Raw genomic sequence first — 18,739 nt, forward strand, 5'->3', positions numbered from 1 at the left:
TATTCTTTGGATGACAGCCAGGGGAACGTGGCTTTTGTTTGAGAGGCAATAGGAGGTCATCATAGATCCTGGAGAAAGGGAGCGTGATTTAGTGGTGTACTGAAAATGGCACTTCGAACTAATTTGTTTGTCTGTGAAGTGCAGAAAAAATCACCCTCAAACGCGTCATGCAGGGGGCCCATGCGAAAAGTATTAAATTCTGCCCTTCCCTGTTCATACTGCCTGTTTCAGCGTGCCTCTCACCCTGTGCTAAAGTCTCCCATGTGCTTACGTAAGAGATGTGAGCTGTGGAAGGCTTGGAGTAGGAGAGAACAGTGTTCCACTGGGAGGGCAGCACGGGTGCTCTGCCCCACGTATGTGAGCCCTCCCCGCAGTACCTGCCCCCTTCTGCAAGGGTGGCTGCAGCCCACACACTAGGCCCATTTGTATGGGGAAGCTGAGGCACAGCTTTAAAAGGCATTGACTCCCCAGTGGTCACATAGTGGGAAAAATGGGGGTGGGGAGATGAGATTAGAAGCCATGAATTTGTGCCACCCAATTAGCTTCTAGGCCTTCTCTGCTCATCTCAGGGAAGGTGAGGGTGCCCCTGGGCAAAGAAGCCATTGGGCATCCCCCTGTCCTGCTTCCTCTGACTCCAGGAGGGCATCTTCCATTACAGCTTCAGGTGTGCTCTTTAGGGGTCCCTTCTTGCCTTTCTCTAGAGGAGAAGCCAAAATAAAATGAGAACTGAAACATAACAGCTCAGAGGTGCAAAAAAGGGACAGGTTGAGCCCCTCCAGTCTGAAATCTGAAATGCTCCAAAACCCAAAACATTTTGAGAACTGACCTGAGGCCACAGTGGGAAATTCTGATACTTTGTTCCACATACATCATTATTAAAAATATTATATAAAATTACCTTCAGGTTGTGTGCACAAGGTGCTATCAAATATAAATGAATGTTGTGTTTGGGAATGGCTCCATCCCTAAACTTATCACATAATGGGTGTACAAATATTCCCAAACCCGAAATCCAAAATGCATCTGATCCCAAGCATTTTGGATGTGGGGAGCTCCCTTCCTCTGGAGCCCCGTTTCTTTGGGAGACATGAAAATAAGCAAAGATGCCCATGTTCCACCCTCGCAGCCCCTACTCTGGCCTCTACTGGACTTTTCTTGCTCCTTCAAGTCACTGGACACCCTGTGCTGGTTTTCCCTGAAATGTAATCAGTCTCATATGTTAGGAGCAAGATATCCACAGTCCCTGCCACCACTTTGGTTGGCCAATCTCCACAATGTGTGGCCAGTTCCTCCTGGTCCCATGCCCTTCTGGCCCATCAGAGGCTTCCCATGTTCCTGAGCAGGGCCTCCCCAATTCTTCCAGGCTCAGCTAGGACCCTGTTGTCTTACCCCTGTCAGATTTGTGACCAAAATGAAAACCACGGGCCCAGAGCCTCAAGTGCTGTTCTTAATACAGACCTCATTGTTGAAAACAGCTGATTTTCATAAATCAAAGGAATTTTTTGAAATTTATCATGTTAAAAGCAAATTTTTCTCCTACAATGGATCCTAACTCTAGACTTTACCTGATCAAATTTAAAATATAAAACTAGAGGAGGGTATATCTCAGTGGTAGAGTGCTTGCCAAGCATGCATGAGGCCCTGAGTTCAATCCCCAGCCCTGGCGGAGTGGGGAGAATATTGAGCAATAACTTCTTGTTCTAGAATGGTATCTCTGCTCACCCTTAAACAACAGATGCAGCAGACTCAGGGGTGAGGAGGCCATATGGAAGGAAAAATACTTCACCTTGACCCTCAAAACATTTTCCCCATTTCACCTCTAATCACCAACTGAAAATACTCTGGCTAAAGTTCTACCCCAGTACACCTGTTATCTACTAATAGTCTTCATATTATTTGGAATCAGCATTTACTCCATTAAGATCTTGGTTTTTAACCCCTTTTAACATGTCCCTGGAACAGGAGAGTTCTCTTCTGCTAAACGAGCCACCTTCCCAAAGTTAATGCTTCTACAGCTAAATAACTATGCCCTTGATTTCCCTTTTACAAAAATTATATGCTAACTCTTTGGGCTCCTATATAGGTACCTTGATTTTTCCCAAGGTTTGGTCTCACTAGAAATGGGTGCTTTAATGCCCAGGGTCTCTGAATTATTATTCCCCACTTAAATTTCAAGGAATCTCAAATATACATGTGTGTGTATATATTCTTTTTAAATGCTTGGAAGTGATTTAAATGTTTTCCATCAAGGCACAGTGCTAGCCCCCTATTTTTTCAAGTAGACTCCAATGGGCCGGGCTGATATTTAATTGCTTAGGACCAGCAAGAGCAGCATCACCGTCTTGGCACCCTGAGGGCCCAAGGGCTGCCGCAGTATCCCTGGCTTGCATCTCCTGTTTGCTGGCAGCCCGCTCATTTTTTGCATATGCACCCAGAGGAGTACAGTCAAGGTAAAAAAAAAAAAAGAAAGAAAGAAAAACAGCCCGGCCCTTTTTAAGGGAAGCTGTAATAAAAAGGTGTTTTGTTTGTCGCGGGTTTTCTCTTTCAGGCTGAACCGGCATCCTCTAACAAGTGGCAGCTGGACAAATGGCTCAACAAAGTTAATCCCCACAAGCCTCCTATTCTGATCCAAAATGAAAACCACGGGCCCGAGAGCAATCAATACTACACCCCTGTGAAAGATGAAGTGCAGGACTGCGGGAAGCTTCCCGACGTCTGCCAAACCAGCCTGCGGGAGAAGGAACTCAAGAGTGCCTGCAAGGAGGAGCAGAGGCCGAGGACCGCCAACAAGGCCCCGGGCAGCAAAGGGGTGAAGCAGAAGTCCCCGCCCGCGGCCGTGGCCGTGGCCGTCAGCGCCGCCGCCCCGCCGCCCGCGGTGCCCGGCGCCCCTGCGGAGAGCGCCCCTGCGCCGGCCCGGAGGTCGGCGGGCAAGAAGCCCACCAGGCGCACCGAGAGGACCTCGGCCGGGGACGGCGCCAACTGCCACCGGCCCGAGGAGCCCGCGGCGGCGGACGCGCTGGGGGCCAGCGTGGTGGTGCCCCCGGAGCCCGCCAAAAGCAGGCCCTGCGGCAACAGCAGAACGAGCCACCGCAAGGAGCTGCGCTCCTCGGTGACCTGCGAGAAGCGGCGCACGCGGGGTCTGAGCCGGATCGTCCCCAAATCCAAGGAATTTATCGAGACAGAGTCGTCATCTTCATCATCCTCCTCGGACTCGGACCTGGAGTCGGAGCAGGAGGAGTACCCTCTGTCCAAAGGCCAGGCAGTGGCCGCCGCCTCCTCTGGGAGTGACCAGAGACTCAAGGAGGCCGCCAACAGCGTCAGCAGCGGCAGCGGCCCCCGTGCGGCCGTAGGCTCCATCAACGCCAGGACCACCAGTGACATCGCCAAGGAGCTGGAGGAGCAGTTCTACACCCTGGTCCCCTTCGGCAGGAACGAACTTCTCTCTCCCTTGAAGGACAGTGATGAGGTCAGGTCACTCTGGGTCAAAATTGACCTGACCCTCCTGTCCAGGATCCCAGAACACCTGCCCCAGGAGCCTGGAGTCTTGAGTGCTCCTGCGGCCAAGGACGCAGAAAGCGCTCCGCCCAGCCACGCTCTGGACACGCCCACCGAGAAGACTTTGCCAAAATCCAAGAGGAAACGCAAGGTAGTCCTGGGAGAAAGGGGGTCTGGAAGGGAGGGGACTTTAATTTGTGGGCAAGGGGTAGAGCACAGGTGGGCTGCTGGCTGGGATTGTAGGTGGCAGCAGGAGTTTTCCGTGTCCTTAACAAACAACTATATAGTACTTTATGCCAAATGTGTTAAGTACTTAACATCTATAATCCCAGTTAAATCCTCAGGAGTATCCAATGCAGCAAGTACTGTTACTGTTCCCATTTTATAGTTGTAGATAATTAAGCCCTGTCCAACTCGTGTGGCAATGGTGATACACAGGTACTAGTGTGTTCAGACAGACCCAAGCTGGGCACATGTGAAAGTTGAAAGTGTGGTGAACCCCATTCTTCCCTGGGAGGGATGGGATGAGTTGGTGGAGGATCACTCATCTACCTAAGAAGCCGGTATCCTTGTGAAGTTTAAGCCTGACTGGGGTGTGGGATGAGTACTGAAGTCCAAGTCCTCATAGCAGCCTGTAGCATCAATCAGGGAGGGCTTCATGGTGGAGAGAGGCTGGGAGGGCTCTGAGGGGGAGTTAGAATAAGCAGAGGTGGGGGGGATGTAGTGGCACCAGGAGAGATGAACAGGTGAGGCATTGTGGGAGGGAGAAGGGCAGCTCAAGTACAGGGGCTGGAGCTGCCCCTGGCAACAGACACCAGATGTTCAGGGAATACCTTCATCATAATGTAAAGCCAATTCCCAGGATTTTTTGCCCTTCCTATTTCTGTATCTTCAAAAGTAATTTAAACCACAGTGAAAAACACAGTAGGTATCAAAGATTGCAAATATTCATGGACAGTTACAAAATTGGGACAGAGTTGTTACCAGCAATAGTTAACATGCATTTATGTTCCCAAAAGGGATGCTGTTAAAGCACTTTGTACCATTTAATCATTTAGTCCTTTCAACGATATGAGGCAAATATCATTGTTGTGACCATTTTACAGGTGAGGAAACAGAGGTTCTGAAAGCCTAAAGTGATTTTACTTGAGGTTATGTAGGTCAAAGGGACAAAGCCAGGAATGAACCCAGGCAGTGTCTGGCCCCAGAGTCTCAAAATAAGAAGTCAGTCTGAGTTTGTGTAGTATTTTTGTTTCCAATGTTTTGTCAATAGAAAAAGAAGACTGAACACATGGGTTTTATAGCTGTTTCCAGTCCCTGATTAAGAGGGTCTAGAGAGTAACGTTATAGCCTTTTCCTGGCCAGGATAAAGCTGTTCCTCACTTTCAAGGTTATATGGAAAAGAGAGACAGTCTCCTTATTATAATCATTTCCATGACCTGCAGGAAAATTTATCACAAAGTGCTGAAGAATGTGTGTCTTCACATAGTTACATTAAATAACAGCCCTATGAAGCAGAATTGAACCCCTTGCAGCAAAGTTCGTGAAAAGAAATATCTTCAAAAGGTAGCTACTTACCTTTGCTAAAACCAAAGACAGTTTTATCAAGAGATTCCAGCACAGTTTCCATTCACCTTCAGAGCCCACATGGTGGATCCCCCTTTGCTCTGAGAGTGCTCACGTGTAGTGGGAAGTATGTGGATGTGGACATCAGGCTGACCTGACCTCAGATCCCATCTTTGACTTTTTCCTCCTCCAGTGCCAGCTCCATGGACCCTGCAGCAGTAAAGCAGCCACACAGGCTCCCATGGAGTTGAATGTTATGGCCGCCATCTTGAAATTCTTCATTTTATCTTTGAATTTGGGTCTGGTTAGTGATGGATCGTGTGTGGAGGTCCCTCTGCCTACCTATCGCTTCAGGAAAACTTTTGTCTGATCTTCAGCCTTCTAGAACCTCCACCCTGTGCAGTCTTCTCCTCCTCCTGGTCTCAGGCCAGGGACCATTCAGCCCCCCTGCCCCAGATAGTGCTCAGGCGTAGTCACAGCAAGGATCAAGATTAGGGTCTCCATCTTGCTCAGCCTCAGTCCCGGTAGTGAGGTGATCCACAAGGAAGCTTGCACTCCCTGGGGTGTCCCATTCACTATGGGTCAGTATTAGGGGTGGTTGGTGCCTAACTGGGCTTTGCCATCCATGCCAGCCCAGAAGATAGGTGCCAGACTGGCACTGGTGGGCCACCTGCAGGTGCCTATCCCAGGGCAGCCCCAGCCCTTGAAAGTCTCCATTTACCCCCAGGGCCCCCAGGTTATCCCCAAATGCAAAGGAGCACAGCATGAAGTCACAAATAGATACCACCATGGCAGGTCAAGGTGGGAGACTGAAATGTTTTTTACTTGATACTTGATGAGGTCATTTGTCGGGTAGGGAAGTTTCTGGGGATTGAGCTCAGGGACCCTTAACCACTGAGCCACACCCCCAGCCCTTTTTCATTTTTATTTTTATTTTTATCTTGCTAAGCTCCTTAGGGTCTCACCAAGTTTCTGAGGCTGGCTTTGAACTTGCGATCCTCCTGCCTCAGCCTCCCAAGCTGCTGGGATTACAAGCGTGCACCACCCAGCATGAAGTCACTCTTCCTGCTTTTCAGCCCAGCATTTTCATTTTGCACTAAACCTCAAAAATTCTGTGGTTAGCCCAGCATCCTGGGTGACCTCAACCAGCTCATCTTCTCTTCTCTGAACTTCATTCTCTTCACCATAAAATGGTGTCAGGGTCGCACAACACATTCAAACCATACAATTTCGTTAGCTCATTTCTTCCCTGCTTTTCCCCCCGTTTTCCCCTAGGCACCCTGCCTTCCTTATTGCTTGTTGACAATTTTTTGTTGAATAAATTGCGAATTTATTTTTTGTTGAATAAATTGATTCAACAAAAAATTCAAAAAATTTTTTGTTGAATCAATTGATTAATCACCTAGGAATCAGTGTGGATGTTACCTCTGAGCTTGATGGATAAATGGATAGGCTGATGGAAATAAATATATAAGAAATATGCAGAAGCAGATGTTGATAAACCTATGAATAGAAAATAAATCTAACCCTATAGATATACATAAGCATACAGAGAGAAGTGCAGAAAGATATACATATAAAGTCCATAATGGTCTGTATTTAAATAGCTGTGGTATCCGTGACTTTTTTTATTTTAATTTGCAAAATTTTATTTACCACTAAGCCTGACACCAGCTTTACTCACAAAACCTAATGGGTCCTCAATAAGCAATGACACAGGAGAAGTCAAAGGACGTTTCTGTAGCATTCTTTACTCAACATCCTGGGATGTGAAGATCCCAGTCAATACTGGGTGTTGGAAAGGAACCCATAGACCTGTCTGTCAAAGGTGCTGGGTCTCCCCTTGCTGAAGCCCTGGAACTGAGGATCACCGACTCAGAGCTTTGGTTTGGGTCCTCCATGGGGCCACTATTACAGTGTGAGGATCTGAGATGCCTATGGCAGAGGTCGTGCCACACTGTCCCAGCCCGAGAGAAAAGGTCAGCGGTGCTCTCTCAGGGGCTGGCACTTGTCTCCTAGAAAACACCACAGGAAGCCCTGAAGATCCCACCCTGGACTGGGCTCCTGCTGTCTCCCGGAAGTACTTCTTTTATGGACTGCCTTGCTATTGCACCCTGACACACGTCACACAGTCATGGTGATAAGAGTCCAGTCCAAGTCCCCTAGTGTGAAAAGGTACTTTAAGATGTTACCGGCTGGGAATTGTGAACTAGAAGTAAGGCATCTTGGCTTGCCATCCACAGAAGGTGCGGCTTTCAAGGTGAAAAGGTGCAGGCCTGCCACCACCCTTACCCCAGTAAGCCCCGGGAATATGCGTTTTTTTGTACCTTATCCTGATGCCTTGAGAGGCCAGGATGGGTGGTGCTCAGGCTACAGTGTGGGTTCAGAATAGGTTTGCTAGGGGGGCTGGGGCTGTAGCTCAGTGGTAAAGCGCTTGCCTCACATGTGTGAGACGCTGGGTTTGATCCTCAGTACCACATTAAAATAAATAAATAAATAAATAAAGCTATTGTGTCCATCGACAACTAGAAAATATTAAATAAAAAAAAAGAAGTTTGCTTGGGAAAACTAAATCCTGAGCAAGTTGCAACATTAAAAATGTCCCCTCCCAAATTTTGATCATGACATCATGCCCTTCCTCTCAATAAGCTGTCAATACTAAACCCATACAGGTTTCCTGAGCGTTCAAGCTCAGCCACTAGTTCTCTCTGAGAGACACCCGCCCCCCAACCGTGATGCCTTGCTCTTTGGAAGTGTCTTGGAGCACGCACCATGTTATGACCCCTCAAAATCCAAAGCTGATTGGCTTTTGCTTATTTCCACACAGTGCGACAACGAAGATGACTACAGGGAGATGAAGAAGGCCCAGGGGGAGAAAGAGAGCTCTACTCGACTAGCCAACTCCGCCAATAGTACTCTGTCTTCAAACCACTGCAGCATGAACATCAACAGGTACGCATGTTCCCTGAAAGGTGGGCGTGAGCCGGAGAGGTCTCTGGATCTGAAAGGCAGGTGCCACTTGGAGAGAGAATCCAAGTTTTTGATACGTGCTCTGGCCTTAGTCTTCAGACTTAGTTTAACCTAAATTTTATAATTATGCTCAATGTGGACTTCATGTCACACTCCCAATAGCCATGTCAGGCCCTCCTCTGTGACAGAGACCGGTTACTAGGTGCACACAGCTCTGTGCTCCCCAAACACATTTCTTCCCCAAAAATGTAATAACTGAATTTTCAAGTCAGTGTTTTAATGATAGCTACTCAGGGATTTAAGAAAATTAAGGGAACATTAAGGGTAGCTTAGGGATCAAAGAACATTAAGGCTACTACAAGGATGAGGAATGGGCTCTCCAGTGCTGCCCCTAAAGGCCCCCATGTAGACTAAAATTGTGGAATTCAAAAGGATCTGTGCTTCCAAGGTCAAGTAGCTACCCAGCATCTCCTCTGAAGGGGTTCCGTATGGCCCCACTATGAACCAAACCCCTCTGTGATGAATAGCTCTTTAGCAGGGCACGGTCCAAAAGGTTCTCTATAAGCCAGGAGCTCATCATTCACCACAGAAGCTCTTTCCATTTAGAAACACCTCCACAGAGAAGTAGCTTTTGCTCTGCGCTAACACCCTTACTCTCCCCTATTGTCCACTCAGGGTTTTAAAGGGGAGATTAATGTTTCAGCACAACACATAAAAATGTAAACCAAAAGGTTAGGGAAAGATATAAAGCAGCACTAAAACTGGGAGAGGACATTGGAGAGCAAGGGCACAGACACAGACGTGCGGGCCTACTGCATGCTCGGCTCCCCCTGGGAAGGCGGCCAGGAGGTGGAAGGTCTGCATAGGAGGGACAGCGGCAGCCCTCTGTGCAGAGGGGATGGCATCCCCAAATGTTGTGAAAATAATGAATGGGGGGACTGCAGCCTCAAATTACCTAAGTATGTGATATGCACCTCTTTGTTCATGCATTAAATAACCTCCCTGGCTGATATCTTGGTGACTGTAGTTGTCAAGTAGTATTGAATATAAAAGATATTTCAGGATGCCTGTGGCTACTGAAAATATCCATGATGGGTGATTTCTACTGGTGACCCAATGGCAGGCATTGCTAATAGGATTCCAGAGTACCCGCTCCTCTCGTTTCTTTCCCTTGCTTGTAATTAAAGGAAATATTCCATTTCAGTGAGAGGTTAGTGAAAATGAAGATGTAACTTTTTGCCATCCAAGTTTATGGACCTCAAGTTAAAAACCTCTTGTAGCAACTTTGCCTGGCAGAACCTCCCAGCTCTGATAGTTTTACTTAGGTTCAATTATGCCACAATGTGAGTGAAATTTCCAAGAGTTGGTCTGCATATCTCCATAACTACTGTCAAGTTTTTATTTTTTGTTTTTTCTAATTGACTTTATTTTTTAGATATATGACAGCGGAATGCATTACGATTCTTATTACACATATAGAGCACAATTTTTCATATCTCTGTATATAAATATGTTCACACCAATTCATGTCTTCATACATGTACTTTGGGTAATGATGTCCATCACATTCCACCATCATTGCTAACCCCCTCCCTTCCCCTCCCTTCCCCTCCCACCTCTCTGCCCTGTCTAGAGTTCCTCTATTCCTCCCATGCTCCCTGTCCCTACTCCACTATGAGTCAGTCACCTTATATCAGAGAAAACATTCGGCATTTGTTTTGGGGGGATTGGCTAACTTCACTTAGTATTATCTTCTCCAACTCCATCCATTTACCTGCAAATGCCATGATTTTATTCTCTTTTATTCCTGAGTAATATTCCATTGTGTATATATGTCACATTTTTAATCCATTCATCTACTGAAGGGCATCTAGGTTGGTTCCCACAGTTTAGTTATTGTGAATTGTGCTGCTATAAACATCGATGTAGCTGTGTCCCCGTTGTATGCTGTTTTTAAGTCCTTTGGGTATGGACCATGGAGAGGGATAGCTGGGTCAAGTGGTGGTTTCATTCCCAGTTTTCCAAGGAATCTCCATACTGCTTTCCATATTGGCTGCACCAATTTGCAGTCCCACCAGCAATGTATGAGTGTACCTTTCCCCTACATCCTCACCAACACTTATTGTTGTTTGTCTTCATAATAGCTGTCATTCTGACTACTGTCAAGTTTTATTGGTGCCGTCAAATGCTCCCAGAGATAGGTGATTGCCTTTCCCAAAGAACTCCAGAGAAGGTTTCTTTGGTCAACTAGGAATATATAAATTTGAAATATTTTTGAAGAAGGGACAATCACATGCCCATGACAATATTTAACGTCATAATCTGTTTTTCATGCACACTAAAAAACCATGAAGTATATAAAATAATAGACACTTAGAAATAGGTCTTTCCCCCTCATGTTTCAAGAAGCTAGTGCTCTCAGGCTCCTCACATCCCATATACCATCATCTTCACCATCACTAGATGAGGTACTTTGGAGTCACCTGAAGCGCTTTCCTAGAACATATCTGCTCACTGCTTTCTGAGTTGTGAGACACACACTGCTTCTGGAACCAGAGGTTCTATCTCCACGCCTATCTATTTATGTAACATTAAGAAGCTTGGCTTTGTCATTTGTTCTACAGGCCTGTATAATTTCTCCACCATGACCACCAGCTAAGGAAATTGCTTTTTGAAGTGACTTTAATAGTTTGTTTGCAATGATAATCAACACGTGCAATTAAGAGTTCATGACCCCAGGAATAATGACTAAATCTTCATTAAATGGCGTGACCCTTTTTTTGGTAAACTGACTCTATAACCATCTTAAATTAACAGTGATTGAGTTTATTTCTGGCTGATATGTCTGCCCCCAAACAATACTTTATTTTTTCTCCCGAAGTAATGCAGGGATTCCTAACAACATAATATCCATTGCAGAGACTTAAATACAAGTGAATCCCTCTTCTCTAATGATTGATTGTGGAGAACATTATATTCAAGAATAGACAGTCGTTTTGAAGGTAAAATAAAGAGCTAGGAATCAGAAGTTGTAATTTCTAATAACAGTTTCTCTGTTCTGTGTTTACTCTGATCAATGCCTGGGTAATTGGGAAGCTCAACAATAGAGCATCGGCACTCTGCTGCACAGAATGCCCTGTGATTCTATTATTTTCTATCTAGTAATGAGTACAAGCTCAGATGTTGGCAAAAGTCCTTGTAGAAATGGAGAACTCATTTGTCACTGTTGATTGACTGTCCCATTACTCTATGCTTCAGCTTATAAGGAAAAAATTGGTGATTATTTTGAGATTCTTGGATGAAAAACTTGGAACATGCAATTCCATATTATTACTCTTGGCTACTCCTTTTGATGCTAACTCCAGAATTACTGTTCATCCTACCAGAGTAAGAAACAATGAGCCAGGCCTGGTGGCACATGCCTGCAAGCCCAGCAGCTCAGGAGGCTGAGACAGGAGGATCATGAGTTCAAAGCCAGCCTCAGCAACAGCAAGGAACTAAGCAATTCAGTGAGACCCTGTCTGTAAATAAAATACGAAATAGAGCTGGGGATGTGTCTCAGTGGTTAAGTGCCCCTAAGTTCAATCCCCGGTAGCCCCCCTACCGAAAAAGAAAGAAACAGTGAGTGAGATTGGCTACTGTTTGTTAGGGTCCTGTGGCCATAAGGTTGCTCCTGGTGTAATAATTACCAATAAATTTCTTCCTACCTGCAGGTCTTTTTTTTTTTTTTTAATTTTTTATTGTTGGCTGTTCAAAACATTACATAGTTCTTGATATATCATATTTCACAATTTGATTCAAGTGGGTTATGAGCTCCCATTTTTACCCCATATACAGATTGCAGAATCACATCAGTTACACATCCATTGATTTACATATTGCCATACTAGTGTCTGTTGTATTCTGCTGCCTTTCCTATCCTCTACTATCACCCCTCCCCTCCCCTCCCCTCCCCTCTTCTCTCTCTGCCCCCTCTACTGACATTCGTTTGTCCCCCTTGTATTATTTTTCCCCTTCCCCTCACTTCCTCTTGTATGTACTTTTGTATAACTCTGAGGGTCTCCTTCCGTTTCCATGCATTTTCCCTTCTCTCTCCCTTTCCCTCCCACCTCTCATCCCTGTTTAATGTTAATCTTCTTCTCATGCTCTTCGACCCTACTCTGTTCTTAGTTACTCTCCTTATATCAAAGAAGACATTTGGCATTTGTTTTTTAGGGATTGGCTAGCTTCACTTAGCATAATCTGCTCTAATGCCATCCATTTCCCTGTAAATTCTATGATTTTGTCATTTTTTAATGCAGAGTAATACTCCATTGTGTATAAATGCCACATTTTTTTTATCCATTCATCCATTGAAGGGCATCTAGGTTGGTTCCACAGTCTAGCTATTGTGAATTGTGCTGCTATGAACATCGATGTAGCAGTGTCCCTGTAGCATGCTCTTTTTAGGTCTTTAGGGAATAGACCGAGAAGGGGAATAGCTGGGTCAAATGGTGGCTCCATTCCCAGCTTTCCAAGAAATCTCCATACTGCTTTCCAAATTGGCTGCACCAATTTGCAGTCCCACCAGCAATGTACAAGTGTACCCTTTTCCCCACATCCTCGCCAGCACTTGTTGTTGTTTGACTTCATAATGGCTGCCAATCTAACTGGAGTGAGATGGTATCTTAGGGTGGTTTTGATTTGCATTTCTCTGACTGCTAGAGATGGTGAGCATTTTTTCATGTACTTGTTGATTGATTGTATGTCCTCCTCTGAGAAGTGTCTGTTCAGGTCCTTGGCCCATTTGTTGATTGGGTTGTTTGTTCTCTTATTGTCTAATTTTTTGAGTTCTTTGTATACTCTGGATATTAGGGCTCTATCTGAAGTGTGAGGAGTAAAGATTTGTTCCCAGGATGTAGGCTCTCTATTTACCTCTCTTATTGTATCTTTTGCTGAGAAAAAACTTTTTAGTTTGAGTAAGTCCCATTTGTTGATTCTAGTTATTAACTTTTGTGCTATGGGTGTCCTATTGAGGAATTTGGAGCCCGACCCCACAGTATGTAGATCGTAGCCAACTTTTTCTTCTATCAGACGGCGTGTCTCTGATTTGATATCAAGCTCCTTGATCCATTTTGAATTAACTTTTGTGCATGGCGAGAGAAAGGGATTCAGTTTCATTTTGTTGCATATGGATTTCCAGTTTTCCCAGCACCATTTGTTGAAGATGCTATCCTTCCTCCATTGCATGCTTTTAGACCCTTTATCAAATATAAGATAGTTGTAGTTTTGTGGATTGGTTTCTGTGTCCTCTATTCTGTACCATTGGTCCACCCGCCTGTTTTGGTACCAGTACCATGCTGTTTTTGTTACTATTGCTCTGTAATATAGTTTGAAGTCTGGTATCGCTATACTGCCTGATTCACATTTCCCTACCTGCAGGTCTTAAAGGGGAGGTTTGGTCATATGTAAGTACTTACCTTTCCCTATGCTGACTGTGTGATTTTCCATTACTGTAACTTACTTTTTCAGCTTGGCAATACCAATAAATAAAAATGAAAAAATGCTCCGATCGCCCATCTCACCGCTCTCTGATGCATCTAAACACAAATATTCCAGCGAGGACTTGACTTCTTCCAGCCGATCTCATGGCAATGGTGTGTTTACTTCCTCCTCATCCAACAAAAAGTCTAAGGCCACCGACAGCCAACTGCAGTCCCATGCCGGGGACCTCACGGTGGGTGTATTCCCCTCTTTTCCCACATAGAATCAGAATGCAGTGGTACACCCTCGCCACACCCTCTGTCCCCAGCTTAGGAGTCTCCACTCATTTGGGAGGTTCTGCAGAGAATCCCTGAAGGAAGCCTTTGGGGAGACCTGGCAGAGGAGAGGACTCCTTCAGCCTTCCTCACAGAGAGCAGAAGAAGAATAAATTCATGCAAAAAAAAAAAAAAATATATATATATATATATATATATATATATATATATATCAGGTCTCCTCTGTTTATGAAGCCTCCTTGCAGGATTTCAAACTCCAAAGAAATACCATCCTGGGGCACAGCAGTTTGGGAGTTTTGAACCAACCAACCTATATACTGGGAAAACTTCCTTATCCCATGGCAGAATTAAATCTGAGATTGAAACTATATTAAAATCTGCAGGTCTCACACTCCACCCTTATAGGCCAGTGTCCCAGCCACAGTGGGGGACACCCAGAACCACCCCTTTTCCAGTAATCTCGGGTGATGCCAGCACTTCCCTGGGGAGGAGCAGAGTCTCATGGATAACTTTGGGTGCACAGTTCCCCCCCCCCCGCCCCCGACTCAGCTGCAGGGTGATCTTGGCCCTAGTTGTCTCATCTCGGAACCCATTTCTTTATCTGCAAAATGGTGGTGATAAGATTGAAAAGAGGTAGAGCTGGGTTCAGTGGCACTCGCCTGTAATCCCAGTGGCTCCGGAGGCTGAGGCAGGAGGATCGTGAATTCAAAGCCAGCCTCAGCAAAAGCAAAGTGCTAAGCAACTGAGTGAGACCCTGTCTCTAAATAAAATACAGAATAGAGCTGGGGATGTGGCTCAGTGGCCAAGTACCCCTGAGCAATCCCAGGTAGCCCTCCCCCACAAAGAAAGATTGAAAAGAAGTGATTTTCTCTTAAGACCCCAGCCCCTCTGGGCCCCTACACAGCTAACACCATAGGTGAGCCCCTCTTCACAGCCATGCTGGCCTCCAGTGGCCGGTGGCCCTGGCGCACTCATCTTCCCAGGATGAGTTCATTTTGAAAAAAAAAAAAACCTTCAGGGTATGTGTATAAAACAGATATAAAAAAATGAATTTCATGTTTAAAGTTGGGTCCCATCCCCCAGATCTCTCATTATGTTTATGCAAATATTCCAAAGTCTAGGGGAAAAAAAATCCAAAAATCCCAAACACTTCTGGTCCCCAGCATTTTGAATGAGGGATCCTCAAACCATATTTCTTGTTCTTTATTGAGACATAATAACCATCAACTCTGAAGCACAAGGTAGAGCAAAAGATGCTCTTTTAATGGTCATTCTTCCAGCCAGGTGGCGAGTGTCTCAAGGACTCCTGTGTTGTTTGTTGTTTAGAAAGCGACTCACAACAGTGCTGAGCACGGTCTCCTCCACAGCAAGACCCGGCCACAAACAGAGCCCTGGTCTCCAGGCTCCAGTGGCCACAGGGACTGCAAGCGGCAGAAACTGGTCTTCGATGATATGTAAGTTTGGACTTTTTCCGAATATGGTAATGGGAAGAGAAAGTGGGAGCTGGGCATGTAGGAGACGCGTGCATCTCACCCACAATGCATCCACTTCCTCTCCCGTGGCTTGATCATTTAAATGTCCCTTTGAAAGGGAGCCGGAACTTTGAATGAAGAAACAGAAAGACCAGTGCCAAGAGGGAGGCTCCAGAAGAGTAGGAAGCTGAAGGCAGGAGAATTGAGTCTCTAAGGCCCTGGAGCCTGGACCCCTGCGAGTTTTATGCTATCAGAAAGAAGCGTAGTTTTAGTATTTTTTTTTTTTTTTTTTATTTAGAGACAGGATCTCACTGAGTTACTTAGGGCCTCTAAGCTGCTGAGAATGAGTTTTGAAACTCTCAATCCTCCCGGCTCAACCTCCCGAGCCACTGGGATTATAGGCATGCACCACTGCACCCAGCTGCCATATTCTTTAAAATGATTCTTATAGAAATATCCCTGTCCTCTTTCACCTGGTATGGCAGCTTCCATCAGTATAAAAGTGGAAGAAAAACCCAGGTGTGGTGGTGGCACACACCTGTAATCCCAGTGGCTCGGGAGGCTGAGGCAGGAGGATTGGGAATTTAAAGCCAGCCTCAGCAATGGAGAGGCCCTAAGCAACTTAGGGAGACCCTGTCTCTAAATAAAATACAAAAAAGGGCTGGGGATGTGGCTCGGTGGTCGCATGCCCCTGATTTTAATCCCGGGTACCAAAAAAAAAAAGAAAAAAAGAAAAGGACATTCTAGAATGCTGGTGAGAGACTGAAAATAACAAATGATGAAATGATGCTGTAGGGTATTTAGGCTCTTAGGGGAAAACTGGGTGTCAGGGGCAAGCCTGGAAGGTAGAGGACAGGGTTCAAGACCGACTCCGGTTTTCAGCTGGAGTTCACAGCTGGAGTGTGGAGTGCACCTCTGTATGGGGCAGGAAGTTAGGCCCTAGGGTGCGGCAGCTCCTGCCCTGGGGTCTGCAGCTGACTACGCCCACTGGAAGTCAGGAAGCAGAACAACTGCAGACATCTCTAAGTCCTGATTTCCTTAGAAAAAAATAATGGCAGTGGGGACTCCCAAGATCCAGCTAGGTGACAACTCACGGGGTGTCACCTGAGGAAGTGCAGCGTGCACAGAGGGAGTCTGTCCAGCCTCACCTAAGCTTCACCCAGAGGGTCCATTTTCCTGAGAAGTGTGAATGCTGAGTGTTAGTCTTCAAGTATCACATGGACTTTGCTAACCCAATGAGGATACCGAGTCATGGGGTTGAAAACCAAAGTCCCATTTTTTTTCTCTGTTGCACTTAACGAACACTTTCCAAGATAACTCAGTTTCAGGAAGTTTAAGGGCAGCCCGGGAGGCCCAGGTTGTCTCTCCTTCCCAGGGCGCTGCAGCTGCGCCCCAGTCCCCATGCACGCTGTCCTCGGGTGCTCACCACCTCCGTTTCCCTCATCTCCCCTTGCTAAGCAGTGTGGGAGGTGGTAATTAATCCCCAGGGAGGGCACCAAATGGAAGTACATTCAGTTCTTCAACTCTATCTATCATCTGAATTTGATAGTGTAAATTACTCAATTGTTAGAATTCCACTTAAGGACAACATGGAAATTTGCATTCAGAAGTTATAACCTAGCAACGTGATCAAACCGAAGAAGCATTAGGCAATGACTGAGGTGCTCAAAACATTGACAAACATTGATAGGCTGAGGCAGGAGGATCGCAAGTTCAAAACTAGCCTCAGCAATTTAGCGAGGCCTTGAGCAACTGAGCAAGACCTGTGGCTCAGTGGTTGACCGCCCCTGAGTTCAATCCCTGGTACCAAAAACAAAACACCTGACACTTTCAGAGGGATGGGTTTAAAAAATATATTTATGGAAAAATAGATGCAAGGAATTTTCCAATGTATGCACCAGAAAACAAAGTCAGAAATTGCAGTGACTAAATGATTATATTCCAATCTGCAGTTTCTTGGGCTCTTTAGAAGAAGAAATGTTTCCCAGTCTGCCAGAGTCCAGGCTGATATAATTCTGTCACTATACCAATGAAGAGGTTGTTGTCATTTGCTCTGCACGTTATTAGCAGTAGGTATAATTTTTCTGGCTGATGACTACAGTAAAATTGTTTCTCCTTTTGTGGATAGAGAGAAAATAGAACCAAAAAGTGTTCTTCCATATCCACCACAGGGAGAGAGGAGTGTCTTGTTCCAATTGCTGTGTGTGTCCCAATGGATTTGAAACCTGTAACAGTGAAATGCACCTCAAACAGCCACTCCTGGGCTGAGCTCAGAAAGTTATAGGGAGCTTGAGAAGCAAAAATAGGCATTGTGTCTTCCCTTGCATGGTGTAAATAAGTGTCCCTCAAGAGACCACAGTCACCTGAAATGGTGTAAAATGTCTCCCAGGTTCACTTGCTGGGTACTGAGTGCCTGCTAAGTGCCAGGGACAGGGGTGGGAGCGTGGACCCAATGACTGATTAACTCCCAGAACCGTGGGAGAAAGGGGCACATGGGTGGGCGTCTCGCTTCTCTCTGGCTCCTTTTTCCTTCCTTCCTCCTCCTCCTCTACTCTTCCCTTTCTTCCTTCCTCTCCTTCCTCCACCTCTCCCTCCTCCCTCCCCTCCTCTTCCCTCTTCCCCTTCTTCCTCCTCCCCCTCCTTCCTGCCTTTCCTCTCCCCATTTCTCCTCCACCCTCTCTTCCATCCATCTTGTTCTTCTTCCCCTTTCTTTTCCTTCCTCCTGCTCCTCCTCCCCTCCCTCTTCCCTCCTCTCCTTTCCTTCATCCCCTTCCTCTTCGCCCCTTCCTCCTGCTCCCCCTCCCTCTTTCTGGCACCAACTTCCTGCCCCCAGGGCCTCATTGATGGGAGGCTCCCAGTTCCTGTCACTTTCCTTGGTTCGCCTTCACTGGGTCCTTAGCAGTGAAATGACCAGAGAGAAGCTGCCAGTGGACTAGATGATTGATGCCAGGCTAATTCAGAGCTGATGGAACTCCAGTTATGGTGATCCAAAAAGTAACAGATGCCACACTGTCGTTTAGTTTTTAAAGCCACACCATGTAGCTTTTTTTTTAAATAAACTCATTTTTTCCTAATATAAATACTTGTTAACGGTTGGATAAACATGCAATTCAGACAACAGCTGAATCCAGTGAGCTGTCAATAACAAGTATTGAATGAACACAGCTGAATTATAAATAACCTTCCCAGAGGGAATGGCTGGATATTTTTCCTTCTTTTTCCATGAACCTATATGCAGGTAAATTTAAATTCATGGGCTTCCAAGCCCCTTTTCCTGTGCTACTTACCAATTAAACAGGCACCAGTTTGTGCTGTTGGGATGCAGACAGAACCGAAGGGAATAACACTTGTTTTTAAAACAGGATCCAGGTCAGCGTGTTCTGGTAAGTTGCAGCCTCCGGTTGGTGATGGTGTGACTACACCTCCTCCCCCGACATTAAGTAAATGCATGAGATTCACTATTCCACAGCCACAGTA

The 18,739-nt window shown here is 45.8% G+C and overlaps 1 protein-coding gene across 1 annotated transcript in view; it reads left to right on the forward strand.

The window, feature by feature from the left end:
* Positions 1 to 18,739, forward strand: part of Aff3 (ALF transcription elongation factor 3) — a 577,149-nt gene that overhangs the window by 529,898 nt on the left and 28,512 nt on the right. Inside the window, exons 14-17 of the mRNA XM_027950674.2 lie at positions 2,549 to 3,646; positions 7,889 to 8,013; positions 13,543 to 13,747; positions 15,117 to 15,244. Coding sequence (XP_027806475.2) covers positions 2,549 to 3,646; positions 7,889 to 8,013; positions 13,543 to 13,747; positions 15,117 to 15,244 — 1,556 coding nt within the window. The remainder of the gene's footprint in view (positions 1 to 2,548; positions 3,647 to 7,888; positions 8,014 to 13,542; positions 13,748 to 15,116; positions 15,245 to 18,739) is intronic.

The sequence above is a fragment of the Marmota flaviventris genome, chromosome 14 (genome assembly GCF_047511675.1).
Source record: "Marmota flaviventris isolate mMarFla1 chromosome 14, mMarFla1.hap1, whole genome shotgun sequence".
NCBI classification, from domain to species: domain Eukaryota; kingdom Metazoa; phylum Chordata; class Mammalia; order Rodentia; family Sciuridae; genus Marmota; species Marmota flaviventris.